The sequence below is a fragment of the Rattus rattus genome, chromosome 1 (genome assembly GCF_011064425.1).
Source record: "Rattus rattus isolate New Zealand chromosome 1, Rrattus_CSIRO_v1, whole genome shotgun sequence".
Classification (NCBI taxonomy): Eukaryota; Metazoa; Chordata; class Mammalia; order Rodentia; family Muridae; genus Rattus; species Rattus rattus.
Genome location: NC_046154.1, coordinates 54,559,035 through 54,579,889, shown reverse-complemented (window position 1 = coordinate 54,579,889; position 20,855 = coordinate 54,559,035). Strand labels below are relative to the sequence as shown.

General features: G+C 47.1%; 1 protein-coding gene across 1 annotated transcript in view; it reads left to right on the top strand.

Moving 5' to 3' along the window:
• Positions 1-8,835, top strand: part of Pgm1 (phosphoglucomutase 1) — a 59,484-nt gene extending 50,649 nt beyond the window's left edge. Inside the window, exons 9-11 of the mRNA XM_032901777.1 lie at positions 1,284-1,467; positions 3,633-3,767; positions 8,215-8,835. Of these exons, the coding sequence (XP_032757668.1) occupies positions 1,284-1,467; positions 3,633-3,767; positions 8,215-8,304 (409 nt within the window). The 3' untranslated portion in view covers positions 8,305-8,835. The remainder of the gene's footprint in view (positions 1-1,283; positions 1,468-3,632; positions 3,768-8,214) is intronic.
• The last annotated feature ends 12,020 nt before the right edge of the window (positions 8,836-20,855 follow it).

Sequence of the window (20,855 nt, the reverse complement as noted above, 5' to 3'; positions counted from 1 at the left end):
ACCGCCAATCAAGGACTACAAATCCAGTCTTCAGCCTGCCTTTACGATTGGTTTTGACTCCACTGCACCAATCACTGTTCACCGAACGTTAGATTGCCACACTGTTGTCTGTCATAAGCCTCAAGATCATTAGTTGATAGCCCCACCTAGATGCCAAGGTCGAGACAACTGACCATCCTTTGCAGGAGTCTTCGCTGCTCTGTCTGGTTACAAAGCCAGGATTCTTTCCATTCCAATCCTCTGTGTTTTGGGATTTAAAAATCTTCTTCCCCAAACGCCCAAAGGTCACAAGCATAAAGGAGAAGCCTGGTTGTAATTTCTTGCTCTTTATCATTCTAACGGAGGGAAAGCGCCAGCCTCAGTGGGGAGGGGGGTATTTTGTCTCAGCTTGGAAGACTCCTGGAGCCAGCATAAGTTGGCTGTAATTCCGCAGTATTCCTCATGTCTCAGAGGTGTTACAGTGCACATCTTGTATTTGTTTGACTATTGCAAACAAATGGGTTCTGCCATCTTGAGCCTCTAACTATTTCAAGAGGACATGCACTGCCATGTTAAGAAAAGCACGCGAGTGTCTTTAACGCCACAAAAAAAGAGGTCGAGAACAAATCTTGAAAGAAAATAATAATCGCAGAATTTGATTTGTGGCACAGCTGTTTTCTTTTCTTGACCCTTTATCATCCACTTCAGGCATCTTCTATCGGGCTAAACTTAAAGCAGAATACATGCCCGCTGAAGGAGCCTGGTGCTTGAAGCACAGCTAGTTAGCTTCTGGCTGCTTATCTGGTCTCTGACGTTCTCGCCTAGCTCAAGGAGATTCCTGTGGAGACTGGAACTCTGCATAGCCACAGTCTTGCAGTGCCACACAGGTCCAAAGCCTAGGGCAGGCCCAGCCTTGTAAGAACAATAGGGGTTTGAACAAGAAGGGCCTAAATTATGTGCTGGTTGACTTAGCAATTTTTGGGAGGTGAGAGGGCAGTTCCTGTTCCCTCCTCAAGATGGGGAGATGTGGCAGAAAGTGATGTCTCCTTTGAAGCATCTTAGGGCTTCTTTCTGTGGAAAAGGCAAGTCAGGAGTCCTCAGGCTATTCAGAAGGCCCTTCCCTTGTTTTCTAAGCTGTCCCTTCACCCCCCAGCCCACTCCACCCAGGTTGGCTGACAAGCTCACAGCTTTTGGCAGCCTCCTGAAAGTAGACGGCTCTGGGGGAGGGCCCAGGATGGAGACAACGCTGCTTACCTCAGATGCTGTGAATCACCCCGGGCTCTCAACTGCATAACTTCTTCCAGGTATGACTACGAGGAGGTGGAAGCCGAGGGTGCAAACAAAATGATGAAGGACCTGGAGGCCCTGATGCTGGACCGCTCCTTTGTGGGGAAGCAGTTCTCAGCAAACGATAAAGTCTACACGGTGGAGAAAGCGGATAACTTCGAATATAGTGACCCAGTAGATGGAAGCGTTTCAAAAAATCAGGTAGGAGCCGACTGTGAGTATATGAGAGAGATACCCTAGAGTGTCATCTGCCTCAAGAGAGAATGAGGAAGCGGCCCCTCGCTTGTGCTTCCTTGGAGGTGTGTTTCCCTGGGACACTTGTTCTCAGCTTGATTTCTGCCAAATTACATGTGACTCTCATGCACAGTCATCGGGAGAACTTTTTTGTTGTTGTTTTGGTTTTGTTGTTGTTGTTGCCGTAGTTCTTTGCAGTTCCCTGCATCTCCATGCTAGAACTCTGAGCCTACATGCCAGCGGGAGTTTTGTAATTACACTCAAGACGCCATGTTGGAATGTATGGGAAAGTCTTAAAACTGTGGAGGAACATTACCGTGGCCCTAGAGATCAGTTCTTCCCTCTTCAGGTGTCGCAGCATTATGACGTCATGAATAACATTGCATGCTCTCCTTTCACGTGTTCCAGACCCAGAATAAGTACATGCCTTTCTAAGGCGGGCCCCTTGGTTAGAAACCCCCACTGTCGTTATCTGTGGCCAGCTGACAAAGCAGCACATAGTAGGATAGCATAGTTGAGAATCTGGACCATCTTGGATGATGACAGATGGCTGGGGTTTCTCATGACGGGCACCTAAGGCTGCAGGGCGGTCGCCCCTCTCCCTCTCCCCCATGGTCACTCACTTTCCGATGCCTGCTGTCCGGGAATGAAGTCTGGGGATTCAGAAGCAGAACCAACAAAGGGGATGATGGTGTCGCCAGACCCCGACCTCCCTGCTTGCTCTTTCTGAGAGGTGCAGAGTTCTGGCCTGCCTTTTCACAGGGCATCTGTCATGTTTGGAGGGAATGGGTTTGGGGAGTCACCGGAAGCCCCTCAGTAGGAGTTACCAGAAGCCCCTCTGCAGAGAGTGGGGAGTGGATGGACGTCATAGCCTCCTCAACCTCCGTACCCAGTTCTAGCAAGTGGCATGTCCGCGTGCCTTCGCCCTGTATGAAAACTCTGGGTCGGTTTGGTCGATTGTCATTAGAAGGGAGGGGGCATGTAGAGGAGAGGGCCGCCCAGGGGAGAGCAGGGCTGTGCAGAAGCTGTAGTGGAGCCTGGAGAGTCAGAGCAGAAGTTCAGAACATGAAAGCCCAACTGTACAGGCCCCTCCCTCCTCCACGAGGTCAGAGGCACTGGGAAGCTGGGGCTGGGTCCTGTGCCATGGGACGAGAGTGCTAGAGCACTTAGTGGGAAGATGGGGTAGGAGAGAGCAGGGCCCAGAGGAAACAGAGGGAGATATCAGAAGCTTCAAGCTGAAATTTGGGGGTAAAGGCAACCCTGGAATACTTTTAAAAAGTAAAACGGGCTGAGTTGGGGCGACTGCGTCCTCTGCGTTGACGAGCTGGAGAACACACTCTGTATCCTGCCTGCAGTCCTCACAGTAAACCTAAAGAATGACACACTTGGAGTTGTGGAATAGGGACAAACCCCAGGAGATGAGGACCTTTCCCTCTGGTCAGTCTCTGGCATCACGCAAAGCCCAGACAGATTCATAAAGAGTGAAGGGCCCTTAGGCCAGTGTCTGCTGTAGCCTATTTTCCTTACACTGAGAAATGTATCAGGAGTTGTCAGCTTCTCCCTAAGTGAGGCATAAAGGTCCTGGGTGGGAGGGAAGGAGGCCCTGGTCCCACACGGCCCTCACTTGAGCCATCCTCATGATTGGCCCCTACATCATACTGGGGTTGTCTGAGCACCTGCTCCTACCGTCGGGCACATGGCCCCTTTGTGAGATTCCCTAGCAGTGCTTTGTAAAGAGTTCTTCTCCTCATCTGCCTCTAGTTCCCTCGAGGGCCTCGAGATCTCTGCACCAAGCAGCTTTCCTTATTTATTAAGCTTCAGACTGAAATGACCAGTCCATGAATCACAGGGAAATAGGCAGGAGAGAGAGCCTCAAGGCGTCCAGCATCACCACAAACGTATCTCCCAGATGCCCCAGGAAATGCTGCTCCTACATTACTTAAGCCTCTTCGTCTGGGTGCAGCGAGAGGCTGACAGAAGCCAGTCTCACAGGGTTTGATTGCTGCCATCTGTCACGGATCTAATCCTCTGATGGATAAGATTAGGTCTCCAAATGGACAGCTCAGGGTCTGCTGGGCTTCAGTCCCCCTTTCAGGATTCGGTGGGAAAACCCTCTGCTTATCTTTTTCCAGGGCTTGCGGCTTATTTTTGCAGATGGTTCTCGTATCATCTTCAGACTGAGCGGCACCGGGAGTGCCGGGGCTACCATCCGGCTCTATATTGATAGCTACGAGAAGGACGCTGCCAAGATCAACCAGGACCCCCAGGTAATGGCTCAGCCTGCACCCTGGTCTCTTGTTTTGGTTCGAGAGGGTGACCGTGGTCTGCTGAACCCATGATGTCACTGCCAGGTGTCAACTGTCCTTGAGGTCGCCAGCTATACTTGCTTTCCCGTTGTCTCTTGTAGTGTGTTACAGCAAATGCCTGATAACTACCACAGTAATTAGCTTTTCTGAACATTTGCTGCTTACTAAGCCTGCCACATAGGTACACTCAGTTAACACTCTCCTTTTCTCCCTCCCCCACTTCCCTCACACTGTGTGTGTGTGTGTGTGTGTGTGTGTGAGAGAGAGAGAGAGAGAGAGAGAGAGAGAGAGAGAGAGAGAGAGAGAGAGAGAGAGAGATGCATGCTTCTGTATTCCTGGAAGCCAGAGGAAGACATCCAGTACTTCAGTCTCTACTTTTTCCCCCAAGACAGGGTCTCTTACTAAGCCTGAAGCTAGGCTGTCCCCTAGCACGTGACCCTCCTCTGTTTGTGCTCCCCAGAGTTCTGGGGTTCTTATATGTGCACAGCCATGCACAGCTTGCTTTACGTGGGTGCTGGGGACTTAACGGATATGGCAATGCTTGCAAAGCAAGTGCCCTTCCCTGCCCAAACCCCTCCTTATTATCCTTAAATTATATAGACTGTTATTCTCCTCATACTGATAAGGCAGGAAAGGCAACCAGGCCTAAGGAGGCTTGTGCCCTATCCAGTAGCAGTTACATGAGAATAGATCTTCGAATTGGTTCCTTAGGTGATGTCTGGGCAGTCACTGACTACGCATCGCTGTGCTTGGTGGATCATCTGCTCCGACAGAGCATTCGCTGGTTCCAGCCCTGTGGGGGTCGGGGCAAGGAGTGGCAGGCAGTTCTATTTGTCTTCATTGAGAAACCTACTGACTTGCAGCCTGGTGGGTTGGATAGAGGAATGATAAGGGATCTGGACTTTCAGGCTAGTCGCCAAAATGGAGGAGCCAAGAGGATGAGTTGTGCACAGAGGAGTTTCCCCAAGTGTGTGCCTCACAGCACTCACCCTGACAGAGGCTCCTGAGCCACTGCTTTCTCTCTCTAAGGTGTGCGGGAAGCAAGGCATGCTTGCTCTCGGTGATCCACAGCTCCTGGTGTACCGTAAAGGTTCAAGATGCTCGTTTAAATAGCATTGCTGAGGAGTCCAACAGACGCTTTCTGAAGGCACACAAATGGCCAGGGGGTGTGTGGAAAGGAGGCCATGTCTCTTCATGGGGAGCTGCAAATGAAAGCCAGAGTAGGCTACATCCCAACAGATCGGCTGTTGGCAGGAAGACCACAGATGGGTGCTGGTGCTGGGGAATCGGAAGCACCTTGGTATGCCGATATCCCAAAGCACATGACCCCACCCCACCCCAGACAGACAGATTACAAAGAACTTCCTGTGGTCAACAACCTTTGTCTGGATGTCTGTCCAGAGAAACTGGAGCTTTTATGCTGAGAGACGGCTGTGTCTCCTAGCCTGTTGCTGGGCAGCCATGCTTATGGGTCCACATGTGGGTCCAGCTCTCTTGCTGTCAGTGGATGAAGACGTAAGGGTGTAACCAAGTCACACCATGCAAAATCACTCCACCTTAAAAATAAGAGAGCCCTGCCACTTGCAGCCACATGGTAAACCTGGAGAACAAGCACTGTACTGAGCGAAACAGGCCAGACCCAGAGACATAGATGCTATATGGGCTCATGTATTTGTGGAAGCTAAAAGAGAAACAGTTTAATTCAGAAACAGCAGAAGGGTCCTTAGCGGGAGCTGGAGGGTCAGGAGATGCTAGTTAAAGGGCACAGACTTACATTTATGTAGGAGGTGGGAGTCCTGGAGATATTAACCACTTTGATGCCTGTAGTTAGTAACGCTGTATTAAGTGCTTACATTTTTCTGAGAAAAATGTATTGCTGATGCCTTCCCCACCACCATGTCAAAAAAGAACTATGTGACGAGATTGGATATGTAAGTTAATTTGACAGTAGCCACTTCACTAGATAGGTCCTGTAGGGATCTGGGAGTTTGGGTTCTTGTTAGAGCACACACACCTCTATCATCACTGTCCTGCGGGGAGCCAAAGTTTAAAACATTACATTTGATACCTTAAATCCAAACCAATTTTTATGAAAAAGAAATGAAGTAACGTGTGCCATATGTGCTTTTACACAAAGCCTCTTTTTTTTTAGTGCCTAGTAAAATCTGTAAAACTCGAATTTGGTGAGTCCTACTAAAGTGGCTGTGAGCATATAGGTTGTAAAGTTACTGGGGTCTTATTTTAAATTCTCTTCCTGTCCCTGGAGACCCGTGCACATGGGTGGATTGTTTCATGTTTGAATGTCTTGGTTGCCTTGTCTATATGATGGTACAGTGATAACTTTGCATCGTTATATGGATTGGGGGAGACAGTGAATTTTAAATGTTTCAGCATTGGGACTGGCATATCAGATCAGCTTTGATCAGAATGATCAGGACACGGCTGGAGAGATACATGCCTGGGGACGTTAGGAGCACTTGCTGCTCTTACAGAGGACATGGGTTCAGTTCCCAGCACCCACCTGTCAGCTCACAACCATCCATAATATCCAGGGAATCGGATACCTTATTCTGACCTCCATGGATGCTACTCATATGTGGTACACATACGTACACACAGGCTAAACACCCACGTGTTTAAAGAAATCTTTAAAAAGTAAAAATCAAACAAGGCACTTCAAAGCTGGTTGATGTGGCAAAGCAGGTAAATGCGCTCAACACCAAGTCTTATGACCCTGTGATTGAAGCCCTGAAGCCACACGCTGCCTTCTGAGCTCCCCGTGTGTGCTGCTGTATGCCTGTGTGTTCATATGTGCCATGCACATATACATACGCACACTAAAAACATAGGAATGATTCTCTTATAGTCGTTCAATTCAAAATTTTGACCCCCAATTTTTAATTGTAAAACAAACAAAAAAATGTAAGCCAACTGTATTGCCCTGTCTTTAAAACCTGCAGTTTAGTAACGCTGTGCACACTTGCATCACTCCCAACACATCCTCAATCCCAGCCTTTTCAGTTTTTGCAGAGCTGAAGCTTAACTTTTGGGTGGCAGCCTGTTTGCCTGACAGTCCGTGCAGCCAACCTTCTGCTTCCAGCGTCTGAATTCAACTAAATACTTAGTGTACAGTTGCTTCTGTGAATAAGGAAGTGGCAAGAGCTGCTTCTCTTTCACACTCTTTCCAGTAGCCAGGTTCCAGCATCAGTAATCTCCACATCCTTGTGTGGTTCTGAAAACTTGGACCAAGGGCCCTGGAAACTATACTGCAGGCCCCTGAGAAAACAGAGGAGAAGAAGAAACGTGGGATGCTTATTTCTTTCTGTCTTCAAGACAAAAGCCTGATCCATGCTAGCCGGAAGGAATGAACAGTATATTCTTCTGAACCTAAGTTCCCAGGATGGAGGATCATAAAAGCTTGGGGTTTCCTCTGTGCCTGCAGACACCACCATCCAGCTGGGGAGCCCCAAGGCAGCAGCAAGTGGTAGTCTCAGCAGGTGGCTTTCCCAGTTAGCAGATTGAGTGTGGATGGAAGGCAGTAATGTAATGGCAAACAGAGGTCCTATTTTCTGGCCATTTGTGTCCAGTCAAGCCACACTTCTGGTCTAGTGTGGCATCAGTTTCCTGCTCTGTAAAACAGGTAGTTTAACTAGATGAGCAGTTTTCATTTGTCTAATATCAAAGATGAATCATTTCAACAGCTGATTCCACCCCTCTCCCCTACCCACCCAACCCCTTCGCCCCACTCCTTGAAGGAGCTTTGAAGCTATGAAGGGCTGTTTGTCTGAAAGCTCTCTCTCTCTCTCTCTCTCTCTCTCTCTCTCTCTCTCTCTCTCTCTCTCTCACATTTATTTACTTATGTATCTGAGTAGTCTGTTTTCCTGTATGTCTGCATGACAGGAGAAGGTATCAGATCCCATTTCAGATGGTTGTGAGTCACCATGTGGTTGCTGGGAATTGAACTCAGGACCTCTGGAACAACAACCAGTGTTCATAACTACTGAGCCATCTCTCCAGCCCTGAAAGGTCTTTTTGAGTACAGTGTGAGGATCAGCTCAGAGGATGCAGAAGTATCCAAGAGGAGCAGGATTTTAATCCTGAGTAACAGGAGAGGGCAGGGGAGAACCGAGTACCGTGGTGAGGTTCACAGTGTAAGGGTCTCAGACTTGGTGAAGTGTATGTGGGCCTAGAGAGAGGAACTGTAGAGAACGGTGTGGTTGCTTGCTTGGCAGGATAGACCATGGAGTTCATTCGCTGGGGTAAGGAGTGCAGGAGCCAGACTTGGTTTGCTTTTTTACTTAGAAGAGCTTCAGGCATCCTGGAGCCCTGGGTGGGTGATTGGACTCGAGGACCACAGATCTCTTTAGAAAAGTGATGGAAAGGGTTCTCTCCTTTGTATTTCTCTCAGGTCATGCTGGCGCCCCTGATCTCCATTGCTCTGAAAGTGTCCCAGCTCCAGGAGAGGACAGGCCGCACTGCGCCCACTGTCATCACCTAGAGAGATGGCTGGATGTGGCACGTCCCTCCCCCAGGAACTATCCACGCCGCCTGATTGAAGAGCACAGACAGAAACAGTGTATTCGCCTGGGCCTTTTAGGACTCCATCTTGATTTTTTTTACTTCCCACTTGATAAACAGCCATTTGGGAGGCACTGCCACTGTTTGGGGGGGGGTGCGAAGAAGCAGACCTGAGGGCTCGCACCCATGTCTGTTCCTTCTCTTGCCCTACTGGATACCCGCTGTGTGAGCCTTCGTCTCCCAGCATCAGGTACAGTACACTACACGGTAAAGATTTGGAGGCCATCTCCTGTCCCTGGGTGTGCGCCTGTAAAGTGATACTGAAGTTCCTGCTGCACTGTGAAAGTCTCCCCATTAATGTTTACATGCAATCCAGCAGAAGACGGTTTCTGGTGCCTTCTCTCTAATCAGTTTTTCTCCGAGTGAGATCCGCTTGTCTTCAGATCTGTGTTATTTCGCATCTCTCATCTGCACAGATAGTTGAGGTATTAAAGCAGAATGTGCCCCTGTTGCCTGCTGTTGTCTTTATTCTTAACTACAAAGAAAAAAACCAGACTGTTGGCCTTGTTTGAGGAGGGGGATTGTATTTTGTTTTGATGACCTAGCCGGATTTCTGGGTAGGTTGAAAGTCATTCCACTTAGGAACTGTACATTTTAACCTCATCAGCTCAGCAGCCTCTGGGAGGCCCCCAAGGTCATCAAAGAATCCTTGATGCAATGACTTGGGCAAGATGGTGATTTTCAGATCTGGTGGATCCGGAGGAGCAAAGCCATATATATTACCCTGTAATGTAATATATATATATATAGTAATGTTACTGTCCCAGGCCTGCTAATGGGGCAGGAGCAGAACCCCTCAGACTTCCAGGCCTCAGGGTAACACAGCAGTTAGAGGCGTGGACTTTGAAGCAGAGTGACTGGGTTTGAATCGTACCTGAGACCTCAAGTGACCTTTGGATGCCGTTCCCCTCATCTTCAAAGTGGGAGATGAGAGCAGGTCTAGCTTTGGGTGCCAGTGAGCACAGTATCTGCTCCATGGTAAGTTGTCAGACAGGCAGGGTTGCGTTGATGCGCTCTTTCTAGATGTTGATGCACAAATCACAATACTAATATTTACAATTCATTTTAAGGTTTGCAAGGATCTTGCAACACAAAGTTACTTTGCTATATTGATTATTCCAGAAAGGGCTCAGCTTAGCATACCTCCACTGTGCAACGGGGACTCTCCACTATAGGTGACGGAATTTTTACCCCAGGGGCGACATTTCCAATATTATCATTTCACAAGGGAACCAGCCAACAGCTGAATGTCATTGAAGACGCTGGCAGTGGTGATGGGTGAGTGGGTCTGTAGCGTTGACTCTATGCCAGGGACTCGTTGGAGTACTTTCCGTGTGCTTTTTGATCCCCAATAATTCCACGAGGAAGAAACTCAACAATTCCCATGTTACAAGTGAATCCCAGTTCCCCACCAAAGTCACAACCCCTGTAAGAGCATGGGTGCTCCCCGGGCAACACAACTCCACAGTTCACTTCTGCTCGGCACTAACCATTTCTAGTTTTTAGACTACATCCAACAGTGGGGAAAGGTGTGAAAACATCATTTTACTTATTAAAGGTTGATAGTGTTCACCAGGGCATTAAGAGATTGTTAGTTTAACGCTATGGTTCCCCAACCAAGAAGTCTCAACATCTGTATGTCTCAGCCAGGACATTAATACTGGCTACGGGTCAGAGGAAAGAAATGATGTCCAATGGGTATCATTGCCCTCCAACTGCCTGTAGGGTGAGCTGGGGGATCAAATCAATAAATAACTTAGAATGCCATGAATTGGGAGAGCAATACTAGCTGTTGGCATTCATCTTTCCTTAGCATCTATTTTATTTCAAATGTTGAGATTCATGCCACCCAGAAACCCTCCAGCTGAGATGTTATCATCCCATGTTGGCCAGCTCAGCTGAACAGATGTTTAAACACCTTGCTTGGTTCTCGGCTACCCTAAGCAAGGGTTTGTTTCTGACATTGTGTTTTGTGTACTCCACAGCTCTCTGTCTGTAGAGTCAGCTGCAGACACTCCCAATATTGCACCCCTATCAGCTTTAAAAATGTTCTGCTCGCTCCAGCTACAAATCAGCTGCTTTTCCTGACCCCACTTGGCCACAGCGTGGAGGCTTAAAGCTGAGCAGAGAATGCAGGGAGATGGCTAGAGCCTTGGCTGCCTGGGTGGGGCAAGGTCACCTTCTGTGGCTTCCTGCCCGGGGTGAGGGGGGCAGGGTGAATGTGGAGGAAGAGAAAGAGAAATCCCTGAGAGGCTGGCCCACTGCAGCAGCCAACATCCTACATCCCCCAACTATGCGGTTCTTGAGTCACACTTGTTTTCTGTGGGCTGTGGTGAGGGTTGCTGAGAGAAAACGGGTTAACATTATTTAGGGCCCAGCTTTGAAACTTCATTTTCCCCTGGTCTTGACTTTCTGCTTACCATGGAGAAGCAGTTTCCTACTCAGATCTTCCCCATCACCCTGACTGGACCAGGCTTCCAAGGCTGGGCTCGTCTACAAGGAGGAGATCAGAGACAGTTGTTTTCCTTTGGCTCCTTTGCCCCCTCTGTTCCAGATTCCACCCGGCTTCTTTCTCCCTGTTGTATTCCATGACTGATTAGCCAAGGCTAGCTTTGCTATTTAATAATCCTCCATGTGCAGGAGACACACCCCTCATGCTCCAGTCACCTGACCCCTTGAAGTAGCCTGGGTGGGATGAGAAAGAGTCCACTAATGGTCTCCATGCCATCTCTGCAGGCTTGGCAGGCCATCCTGGCCTCCTGGCTTCACTCTCCGGTTCCACTTGATCTTTTGAATGTTGAAGCACAAAGGCCCTGCTTGAGACCTGCCATCTCCTTTTCTGCCCTAGGAAACACTTGCAGTTTCCTCTGAAGGCCACCATGATCCTTCCTCAGGGCCCTCCTGTGTGCTCTACTCTTCCCCTCCCTGGCTACATCCTCCATCACCTATGTGCTTCTGATTGTGTCTCTGATTGTACAGGTTTTTCTCTGCAAAGCTTTTTTGGAGCTCACATTGTTGCTAACTGATATTCTCTGCTTCTGCCTGGAGCTTCATGGTGGGCAGGACTGCCTTCTGTACCATCTCCTGTGCGTGCCTGGCACTCAGCAAATCTGTCAGTGTGTTTGCACTGAGTGTGGGAAACCACCCTTCCTCATGGCAATTTCCTCATGCTGTGACTTTGCTGGCTTGAGAGGTAGGGATGTCTGATCTTAGAGGTGACAAGGGAAGTGACAAACTGTGGTGGCTAATCAACCACTCCTGAGAGCTTTTCCAGGGGAAGAGTGAGAGAGCACCCAGAGGAGGGGATCCTGGTGACAGAGAGGCTGTATACATCAGGATTGAATAAGACTTAGTTTGCTGCATGCAATGGTAGGCATCTGTAGTCCCCAGGTAGTCAGGAGACGGAGGCAGAAGAATGTATAAGTTCAGCACCAGCCTGGACAAGACAACAAGACTTCCCCTGAGCGGACAGGGTTGGATTGGGGGAAAGAATGAAAGAAGAGAAGGAGGGGAGAGGCATAGGGAGGATGACAAAGGGAGGTGGGGTAGTAATTATTAACTATTACAAGACATTTTATCATTCCTGTGAAAATTAGGGGCTGAGTTGCAGAAGAGTCCTTTGTATTGCTTACAGAATCGAGGAATTACCAAAGCAGGTCCAAATCCTAAAGCATTCTTTGAAACCAGTTCATAGGGGAGAAGCCCAGGACAGAATAAGACAGGTAAGTAGCCTCACACCTCACATTTCAGGCTTGACTGTTTTGGTTCCCAGCACCAGAATGAGATGCTGACGTGTCATCATATGAAAGAGTGAGGTCAGCGTTAGCTGAAGAGCCGCTTGCAGGCCACCCGCCTGCCTGCCCACTGCCTGGGTTTGGTTCTCATCTGATGCAAACCAAATCTAATGGAGGGTGTGGGCTAATAACTGCTTTCCAGATTGCCATGTTTCAACTGTTCTCCACCTGACAGGAAAGCCCGTCAGAGGAGTTCCTCTAGTGATGTTTGAGAAGATCTTTCATCTCCACTGCCTTCTGACTCTATTACACCATAAGGGAGCCTCTACGAGACCAGAGGAGAAGGGAGCAAAGCATTGAGAGTCCCTCAGTGCTGATGAAGGGGGCCAACTTGCCTCCCTCACCCACACTTGTGCTGTGGAAGCTTTGTGTATAGGAGTAGCCATCGTCACATCACATAGAAAAATATCCCCACATCTAATGGTGTTAAACACACTCATGATTTCATGGTGCTCACAGAGTCTAATCAGGCAGGGCACACTGGAGATAGCTTGTATTTGCCTCAGAGTCTGCAACAGTGCTGGGAGACCTGGCGTAGCTGAGAGACCTAAATAGGCTGAATCTTCACCTAATCTGTATTTAGTCACAGGCAGTTGGGACCATGGAATCTTGTGTCGTCACATGACTTCGCCATGGAGCATGAAGCTACTGGAAGGAGGCCGGAAGCAGGGTGGACTCCTATAGATTGGGTTTGAACAGAACCAGTTGGTTCTGTCAAGTCCTTTAGGCCAGCCCATGTTCAATAGTAAGAGAGTTGCATTCTACATCTTGAGGGATTCCCAACATACTGGGAAAAGGTGTGTTTGATGAGAGTCAATGTGGCCATGTTTGGAAAATATCACATTCTTAAATTATACCTCCCACTAGCAAACACACCATTCTGGGCCGCGTGGGTATATGAATGAATGTAATTTAGAAATTATCTTTCCTGAGAATATCCCTTCACCACTCATCTACCTATGGCCATGTGCTATATAACATGCCCGTGACAGATACAGCAGATCAATCGCAATACTACTTCTGCTAACCTCAAGTTGTACTCTTGAAGCCTCAGTTTGAGATGCTGGACCAAAAAGTTGAATTTAAGTGTAGTGGGGGTATGAATAAAAAAACGATTTGCTGGGCCAGGGGTGTAGCTTAGTTAATAGAATGCTTGCCCGGTGTGAACAAAGCCCCTAGGTTCAGCTCCCAGGCCTGCACACAGCAGGTGTGGTCCCCTACCTGACATCATTGGGGACTCTAGTAGTAGCACCTTTGAAAGCTACAGCTCCTCAACGCGTGCTCCCTCAATAAGCCTCATAACTGTGCTGCAAAGCAAGTGTTCAATGGCCTGTAGCCATCATGTTTGTGCAAAACTCCATGTCCATTAATATTAATGATTTTACACCTTAATGTAAGGTCTACGTAATGTAACTTTGAACCTGTTAGAAGGGTAAAGATACAGGCATAGGCAAGGACTTTTAGAATGTGTGTTTTTGTGTGTGTGTGTGTGTGTGTGTGTGTGTGTGTGTGTGTGTGTGTATCCATCCCTTGGAGGCCAGAGAAGCCAGATTCCCTGAGGCTAAAGTCACAAGAGGTTGTGAACCCACTGTGAGTGCTGGACATCAAATCCAGGTCCTCTGGAAGAGCAGTGCACAGCCCTGAGTGCTGAACCACCTTTCTTGCCCTTGGCAGGACTTAGAGGCTAGTGACTCAGGAAACAAGGCAAACAATTAACAGATGTTAAATTTAAACACTCTGTAAACTGGAGAAATGGCCTGGGGAGTGGTTAAAGGCATTTGCCACATAGTCTGGGTTCAATCCACAGACCCATATAAAGGTAAAATGACTCCATGAAGAAAAAGACTCCATGAAGCTGTCCTCTGACCTTCACATGTGCGGTATGCCACACATGCACAAATAATAAATAAGATTAAAAAAATAAAACTCCATTGCTTGCTTTCCATCTAAAAGGATTAATATCTAGACTATACGAAGAATTTGAAAATTAAACAAGAAATAGGCTAATAAAAATGGACAGGCATTTCTCAAAAGACAAAATACACATGGGCAATAAGCATGAAAATGTTAATACATTTATTGTTTATACATTTATTTATTTATATATTCATGTTTATTAGTCATCATATCAATGCAAATCAAAACTACACTAATACTCTCTCTCAGCCCTGATGGAATGCTGGTCATCTAAGCAGACAAATGACACCAAATGTTGGCAAGGAAATGAACAAGGGGGGACCCCTTTTATACTGCCAATGAGGTGTAAAATAGTCCAGCACTGTGGAAGTCAGGATGGAGGGCCCTCAAAAAATAAAACTAAATAAAACTCTTCATGGCTGGGAGAATGGCAGCATGCAAGCAGACATAATGCTGTAGACGTAGCTTAGCGTTCTCTACATCAGGATCTGCAGAGTGCAGGAAGAGAGAGATACTGGGCATGGCTTGAAAACCACACAGCCCACTCCCAATGACTTCCTCCAACAAGGTCGCCCCCTGGTGACCAATCATTCCAATCTGTGAGCCTATGGGGGACATTCTTATTCAAACCACCACACCAAACATAATCTTATCTGCGAATTAAGTAAATTAAGCCAGTAAATTTATTTTAGAAAGATACATACATATGTTTTCTCAGTGGTTCCTAGATTTTGTATAGGTACATAAATCCTGTATGTATGTATATAAGACATGAAAGTGTAAGTTGTGGAGCTGTGGGGAGAGCAGGTCTGGAGTGAGAATGAGGTTGAGTGTGTCCAAACCAGGAAAACATTATCCTGAAATCAGCAGGAGTAGGATCATTCCACGCCTTGCCCTGGGCCTGCTTTTCCCAGAGTATGTAGTTGCATCACCTCACCCACACTCCCACCCCATCCCCGGCCCACCATCTCCACCTGAGGTAGCCAGGTTAAACCTCCTCTCCCCTTATAAGGTCATATCCAACAAGCGCTTGGAATTCCTCCTTATGCTAATGAGGCATCCACAACACCCTGGCCCTGTCCAATGATGTGCACTTACCCTGATAGACTCCAAAGGTTTAAGTAGCCTTTGCTGCCCCTATTAAAATGAGGTGTCTAATGGAAGCTGTCTCCTGAGAGAACGTTCTGGCTGTGCTCACTACTGCTTGAGGTCACTCAACGCCAGCCTCCTTTTCCTCTCCTTCACTCAAGACCCACTGGTTGTGATCCCTAGTGGTGGGGAAGCAGAGCCTGAATGGCAGTGAGTAAAGGGTTTAGGGCAACAAAGGGACCTAAGAGGGAGGAACAGGAAAAGGGAAGGAGGCGGGCATGGGGTAACGTGCTTAACGAACAATATACACTTGTATAAAAATTAAGATGAGGAAGATGACTTTTAGGAGCCTTCCGGCCACTGTATATGCTTAGTTCTTACAGCCCTGAGTGTGAATATCATTAGCCCAGAGTACAGAGGAGACAATAAAGGCCTCGAATAGATTACAGGAAACAGATCAAATGCTTCCACTGCATGGTAGAAGTGGGACTTGAATCAAATGAGCAAAACTCTCGCTTGTAGAGCTTCATTACCTCCTTTGGGAAATAAGATGAAATAGGAGATAGGAGGTTATGCTGGCTAGTTTTATGTCAGTTTGATTCAAGCTAGAGTCATCTTAAAGGAGGGAACCTCAGTTGAGAAAATGTTTGCATAAGATCCGGCTAAGGAGCACTTTCACAATTAGTGATTGATATGGAAGGGCTCAGCCCATTATAGGCGGGGCCAACCCTGAGCTGGTCCTGGATTCCGTAAGAGAGCAGGCTGAGCAAGCCATGACAAGCAAGTCAGTAAGCAGTACCCCTCCATGAGCACATCAGCTCCTGTTTCTAGGTTCTTGTCCTGTTTGAGTTCCTGCCCTGACTTCCCTCTGTGATAGATTATTACCCTGAAGTATAAGATGAAATAAATCCTTCCCTCTTTTGTGTATGGTGTTTCATCACAGCAATAACCCTATAGCTTATAACTCTAACTAGGACAGAAATTGATAACACGATGGTGGGGTATTACTGGGACAGACATGACCAAGTTGTTTTGGAGAGGATTGTGGAAGGACTTTGGAACTTTGGGTAAGAAAAGCCATTGAATGTTCAAAGCTTGCTGAACTGTTCTATGGGAGCTTATAAGATAGAGAGTTTTGAAAAAAGAGGCCTGCTTGTCAAGTTCCACGGGGAGGCTTGAGAGTCATAAAGACTATGTTGTGGCTGTTGCATATTCTGAGTTAAGAATCCATGGTTCTGGTAAGCTGGGTCTGAAGAATCGGCTTGTGATTAACTGAGACCAGAAACACTGAAGTAAAACCTTTGCTTTACGGAGACAATTGATGCTAGTCAGGGGGAGTTAAGAAATTAGTGGTGATTAGGAAGAGATCAGCATCACTGAGGTGAAATAATCTGGGAAGCAGTGTTTTCTTAGAGTCTTAGAGTCTGGGCACAGAATGTATGTTCCAGTGGTGGTTAGGACTGTATTGTGTGCTGGCAGTTGAACCTGGTACTGTGTTCTCTGAGTGGTACTGGTTTCCATGGCATGAAGGGGTCATAAAAAGCAGCTGAGGCTTAGCGCTGTGAGAAGACAGGGTAGGCCGTTCAAGAGGGTATGGCTGAAGTAGCAGTTAAAGGTCGAGAATTTAAGGGGTCATGAAGAGAGGTTGAGATTTGACACCATGAGAGCCCAGGAGGGGCGATCAGTGAAAGTACAGCCCAGTTGCATCAGAAGAGCCCAGCAATTTGGAGATGCTGGTACCAGGGGATGACCACCAATAGCAGCAGTGGCTGAGTGGAGCTAGCTAGAACCCAGAAAACAAGCTGTGTATGCTGCAAAGGGCAGACTCAGAGAAGTGAGCCAAGCCCTTTGGAGGAGCCCAAAAGATAGTGAGTGAGTCCCAGATATTGGGCATTGAGTCATCCACACAGTGGGAGTTTGGTTTTGCTTTGCTTTGATTGTGACTATACTCATTCCACCACTGGGAAATGAGCAAGCATCTTACTTCCTTTGTTTTATCAGGGCCCACAATTGAGAGACTTTAAACTTCTAAAGAGGTTTTAGAATTTTACAAAGACTTCGGATTTTAAAAGAGACCGAATATTTTAAGGGGACTGGAATTTTAAGCGTTTGAATTTTTAAAGATTGTAAGACTCTTAACATGTGGAATGTTTATATCGTAATGTTGATATTCAAGTGTGATCAAGTGTGAACAGGAAAGGAAAGGTTCTGGGTTGTGGTGATATGTTCGTGTGTGTCAGGTTGACGACTAGCGAGCTGTGTGTCTAGCTATTGATGTAAGGTAGAGTCATCTGAAAGGACAGAGCCTCTGATGAAAAAAATTCTTCTGAGATCCAGCTGTGTGGCCCCTTTAAAATTAGTGATTGATGAGAGATGACCGCTCCCATTGTTGCCACCTCTGGGCTGGTAGTCTTGGATTTTATAAGGAAGCACCCCGAACAAGTCAGTAAGCAGCACCCCCCATGGCCTCTGCATGAGCTCCTGTCTCAAGGTTCCTTCCCTATTTGGGCTCTTGTCCTGACTTCCTTCAGGGATAGATTATGGGTGAAAGTGTAAGCCAAATAAACCGTTTCCTTCCCAACTTGCTCTTGACCATGGAATTTCATCATAACAATTGTAACCCTAACCAGGACAGAAATGAGGCAGAGACAGGAGGACCCCCAAAAGCTCATGGGTCAGCTGGCACGGTATACCCAGTGGCAAACAAAAGAGAACCCATCTGAGGCCAAGTGGAAAGTTAACACTGTCACGAGAGGTAGCTTCATTTCCACATGCTTGCTGTGATATGTGTACACACGCATTCACACATACGAACACACATACACACAGAGAGAATAACAGAATTTCCGAGTAATGAAGGCCTCTTTCCAAAACGTTTTTGGAATAGACACAGTCATGGCCTCTGATTGGTTAGAGTCGTGGGCTCTTCCACCCATGTCCCTTCTAAAGCAAACTGGCTTCTGCTGGAGGGGCCATAGCCAGAGCTGGTACCGTACGCTGTCATCTCATTTCCTGGTCACAGAGAACTGGAATAAAGGGGAGCAGCTGACTCAGGCAGACAGTTCTCATGTGACCCATGACCTCTGCTCTCTCAGGAAGACCAGACTCCCAGGTGTTGGGGTAAGACAAGAACAAATGTGCTTCATTTGTTTAGCTGTCTGAGGAGGTCCTCAGAATGGCCACAGCCCTCACTCTTCCTCAGAAGGGTCATCTCTAAAGTTCTTTAGAGAAATGTGTCCTGAATTATACGTCCAGGTTCCTCATCCCTGAGAAGATTTCCGTAAATATGTAGTCCACAGAGTCAGATAGGCAAGACATATTGACATTTCTTTATCTTACGGGATTTAGAACCTGGCACTGGCCCCATTCCACTAGATATCAGGAGTGATTTCTTTTTCCTTATTTTATCCTTCTCTCATACATTATATCCTGACCCCAGTTCCCCTCCATTCAGTCCTCCCATCCACCCTTTACCTCCCCTCTCCCCCAGATCCACTCTTTCCCCCCTTTCCCTTCAGAAAACAGCAGGCCTTCCAGGGATATCATCTGAACACGGCATAACAAGATACAATAAAACTATACACAAACACTTCAAGCTTTTCTGAAATGAACTGGCTCTCATTGGAAGCTCTCATCGACTCTCATTGGCTCTCATTGGAAGCTCTCATTGGCTCTCATTGGAAGCTCTTATTGACTCTCATTGGCTCTCATAGGAAGCTCTCATAGGCTCTCATTGGAAGCTCTCATTGGAAGCTCTCATTGGCTCTCATTGGAAGCTCTTATTGACTCTCATTGGCTCTCATAGGAAGCTCTCATAGGCTCTCATTGGAAGCTCTCATTGGCTTTCATTGGAAGCTTTCATTGACTCTCATTGGAAGCTCTCATTGGCTCTCATTGAAAGCTCTCTTTGGAAGCTCTCTTTGGCTCTCATTGGAAGCTCTCATTGGCTCTCATTGGAAGCTCTCTTTGGCTCTCATTGGATGCTCTCATTGAAGCTCTCATTGACTCTCATTGGAAGCTCTCATTGACTCTCATTGGCTCTCATTGGAAGCTCTCATTGGCTCTCATTCGAAGCTCTCATTGGCTCTCATTGAAAGCTCTCTTTGGCTCTCATTGGAAGCTCTCATTGGCTCTCTCATTGGCAGCTCTCATCGACTCTCATTGGCTCTCATTGGAAGCTCTCTTTGGCTCTCATTGGAAGCTCATGGCAATCAAGCTGCTGTGATTCTTATTCTCATTTTAAACAAAGAGGCACAAACGTTTAGGCAACCTGCTCAAGGTTATATTGAGCATAGGTGACGATGCCCTACTCCTTTCTTTGAATCTGGATCTCATGTAGTCCAGACTGGCTACACTGGGATTCATTGTGTAGTTGAGTTCATTGGAGGTGTGCACCACCCCACCTGGTTTAACATGGTGCTGGGGCTGAAACCCAGGGCTTTCTGAATAATAAGAACACTACCAGCTCAGCTACTTCCCCAGCCCATCTTGTTCCTACTCTAAGCTAATTTTCAGATTTCTCAGTCACCATTTGAAACATAAATGAATAGGTGGCCGAGATCCTTTTCCGACCCCTAACCTATTTTCTCTTCCAGGTTTCACCAGCACTTTCTCCACTCATATTTAATTTACCCACACCTTTGTGCTATAATGATTATTTCCAATGCCAGGTATCATTCTAGGGATGTAGAGCAAAACTGATTAAATATGGCTGGAAATGATACTTAAAGTTGCTATTAGGTGACAAAGCCCTTTCCCCCTTCATGCTGAGGTATTTTTCTCTTGTAAAATTTAACTTGTGAACAAAATGTTCCAGATACTTTAGCTGAATCCTGGCTTGCTTTCCTTTGGAAAAGCTTGAGTCACAGAATGGGACAAGTCCTGATTAATGTGGATTTTTTTCTGTCTGTTATATAATGTGTATGATGTGACTAGTCCTAAGCATATGGGCATATGTCCCGTGTATTTCAAGTGGTTCTTATTCTTAAAGACTTGTTTCATTTTGCAGGCATGAGTGTCTAGCTGTGCTACATGTGTGCCTGGTGTACATCGAGGCCGGAAGAGGGCACTGGATCCCTTAGAACTTTGGATCCCCAGGGCTGGGCTTACTCAAGGTTGTGAGCTGTCATAGGGATGTTGGGAACAGAATCCAGGTCCTCTGCGAGAGCAGCAAGTTCTCTGAACTGCCGAGCCAGCTCTCCAGCTGCAAAGTGAGTCTTATTCTTGTCAGGGCTTGCTTGGGGTTGGGAACAACTTTGTGACTCTGTATGTTAAAACTGCACTGGTTAAGGATATCGTGCTGCATGAGTTTGCTCATGCTCCATAAGATAAACCTTCAGCCTCTATCTTTATTCCTGAGAAGGAAACTGAGGCTCAGAGATGCTGTGTGACTTGTGAGGTGGCTCTGACTGGCAGGCAGGCAGGGGACTTTGCAGCTCCTTTTCAAAAGCAGAGATACAATCATATATCATAAAATCACCCCTTAAAGTATGGAGTTCATTGATGTGTGCTATGTGCACAAGCGGCGGGTGTGTGTCCACTCTTATCCAGTTCTTGATCACTTTCTTCACGGTTACAGTAAACATGGCATCTCTTAGCAGTCACTCTCTGCTCTGAGCAGGTCCGAGCTCCTGGTGTCCACAAATCTACTCCCATCCCTACGGGGTTGTCT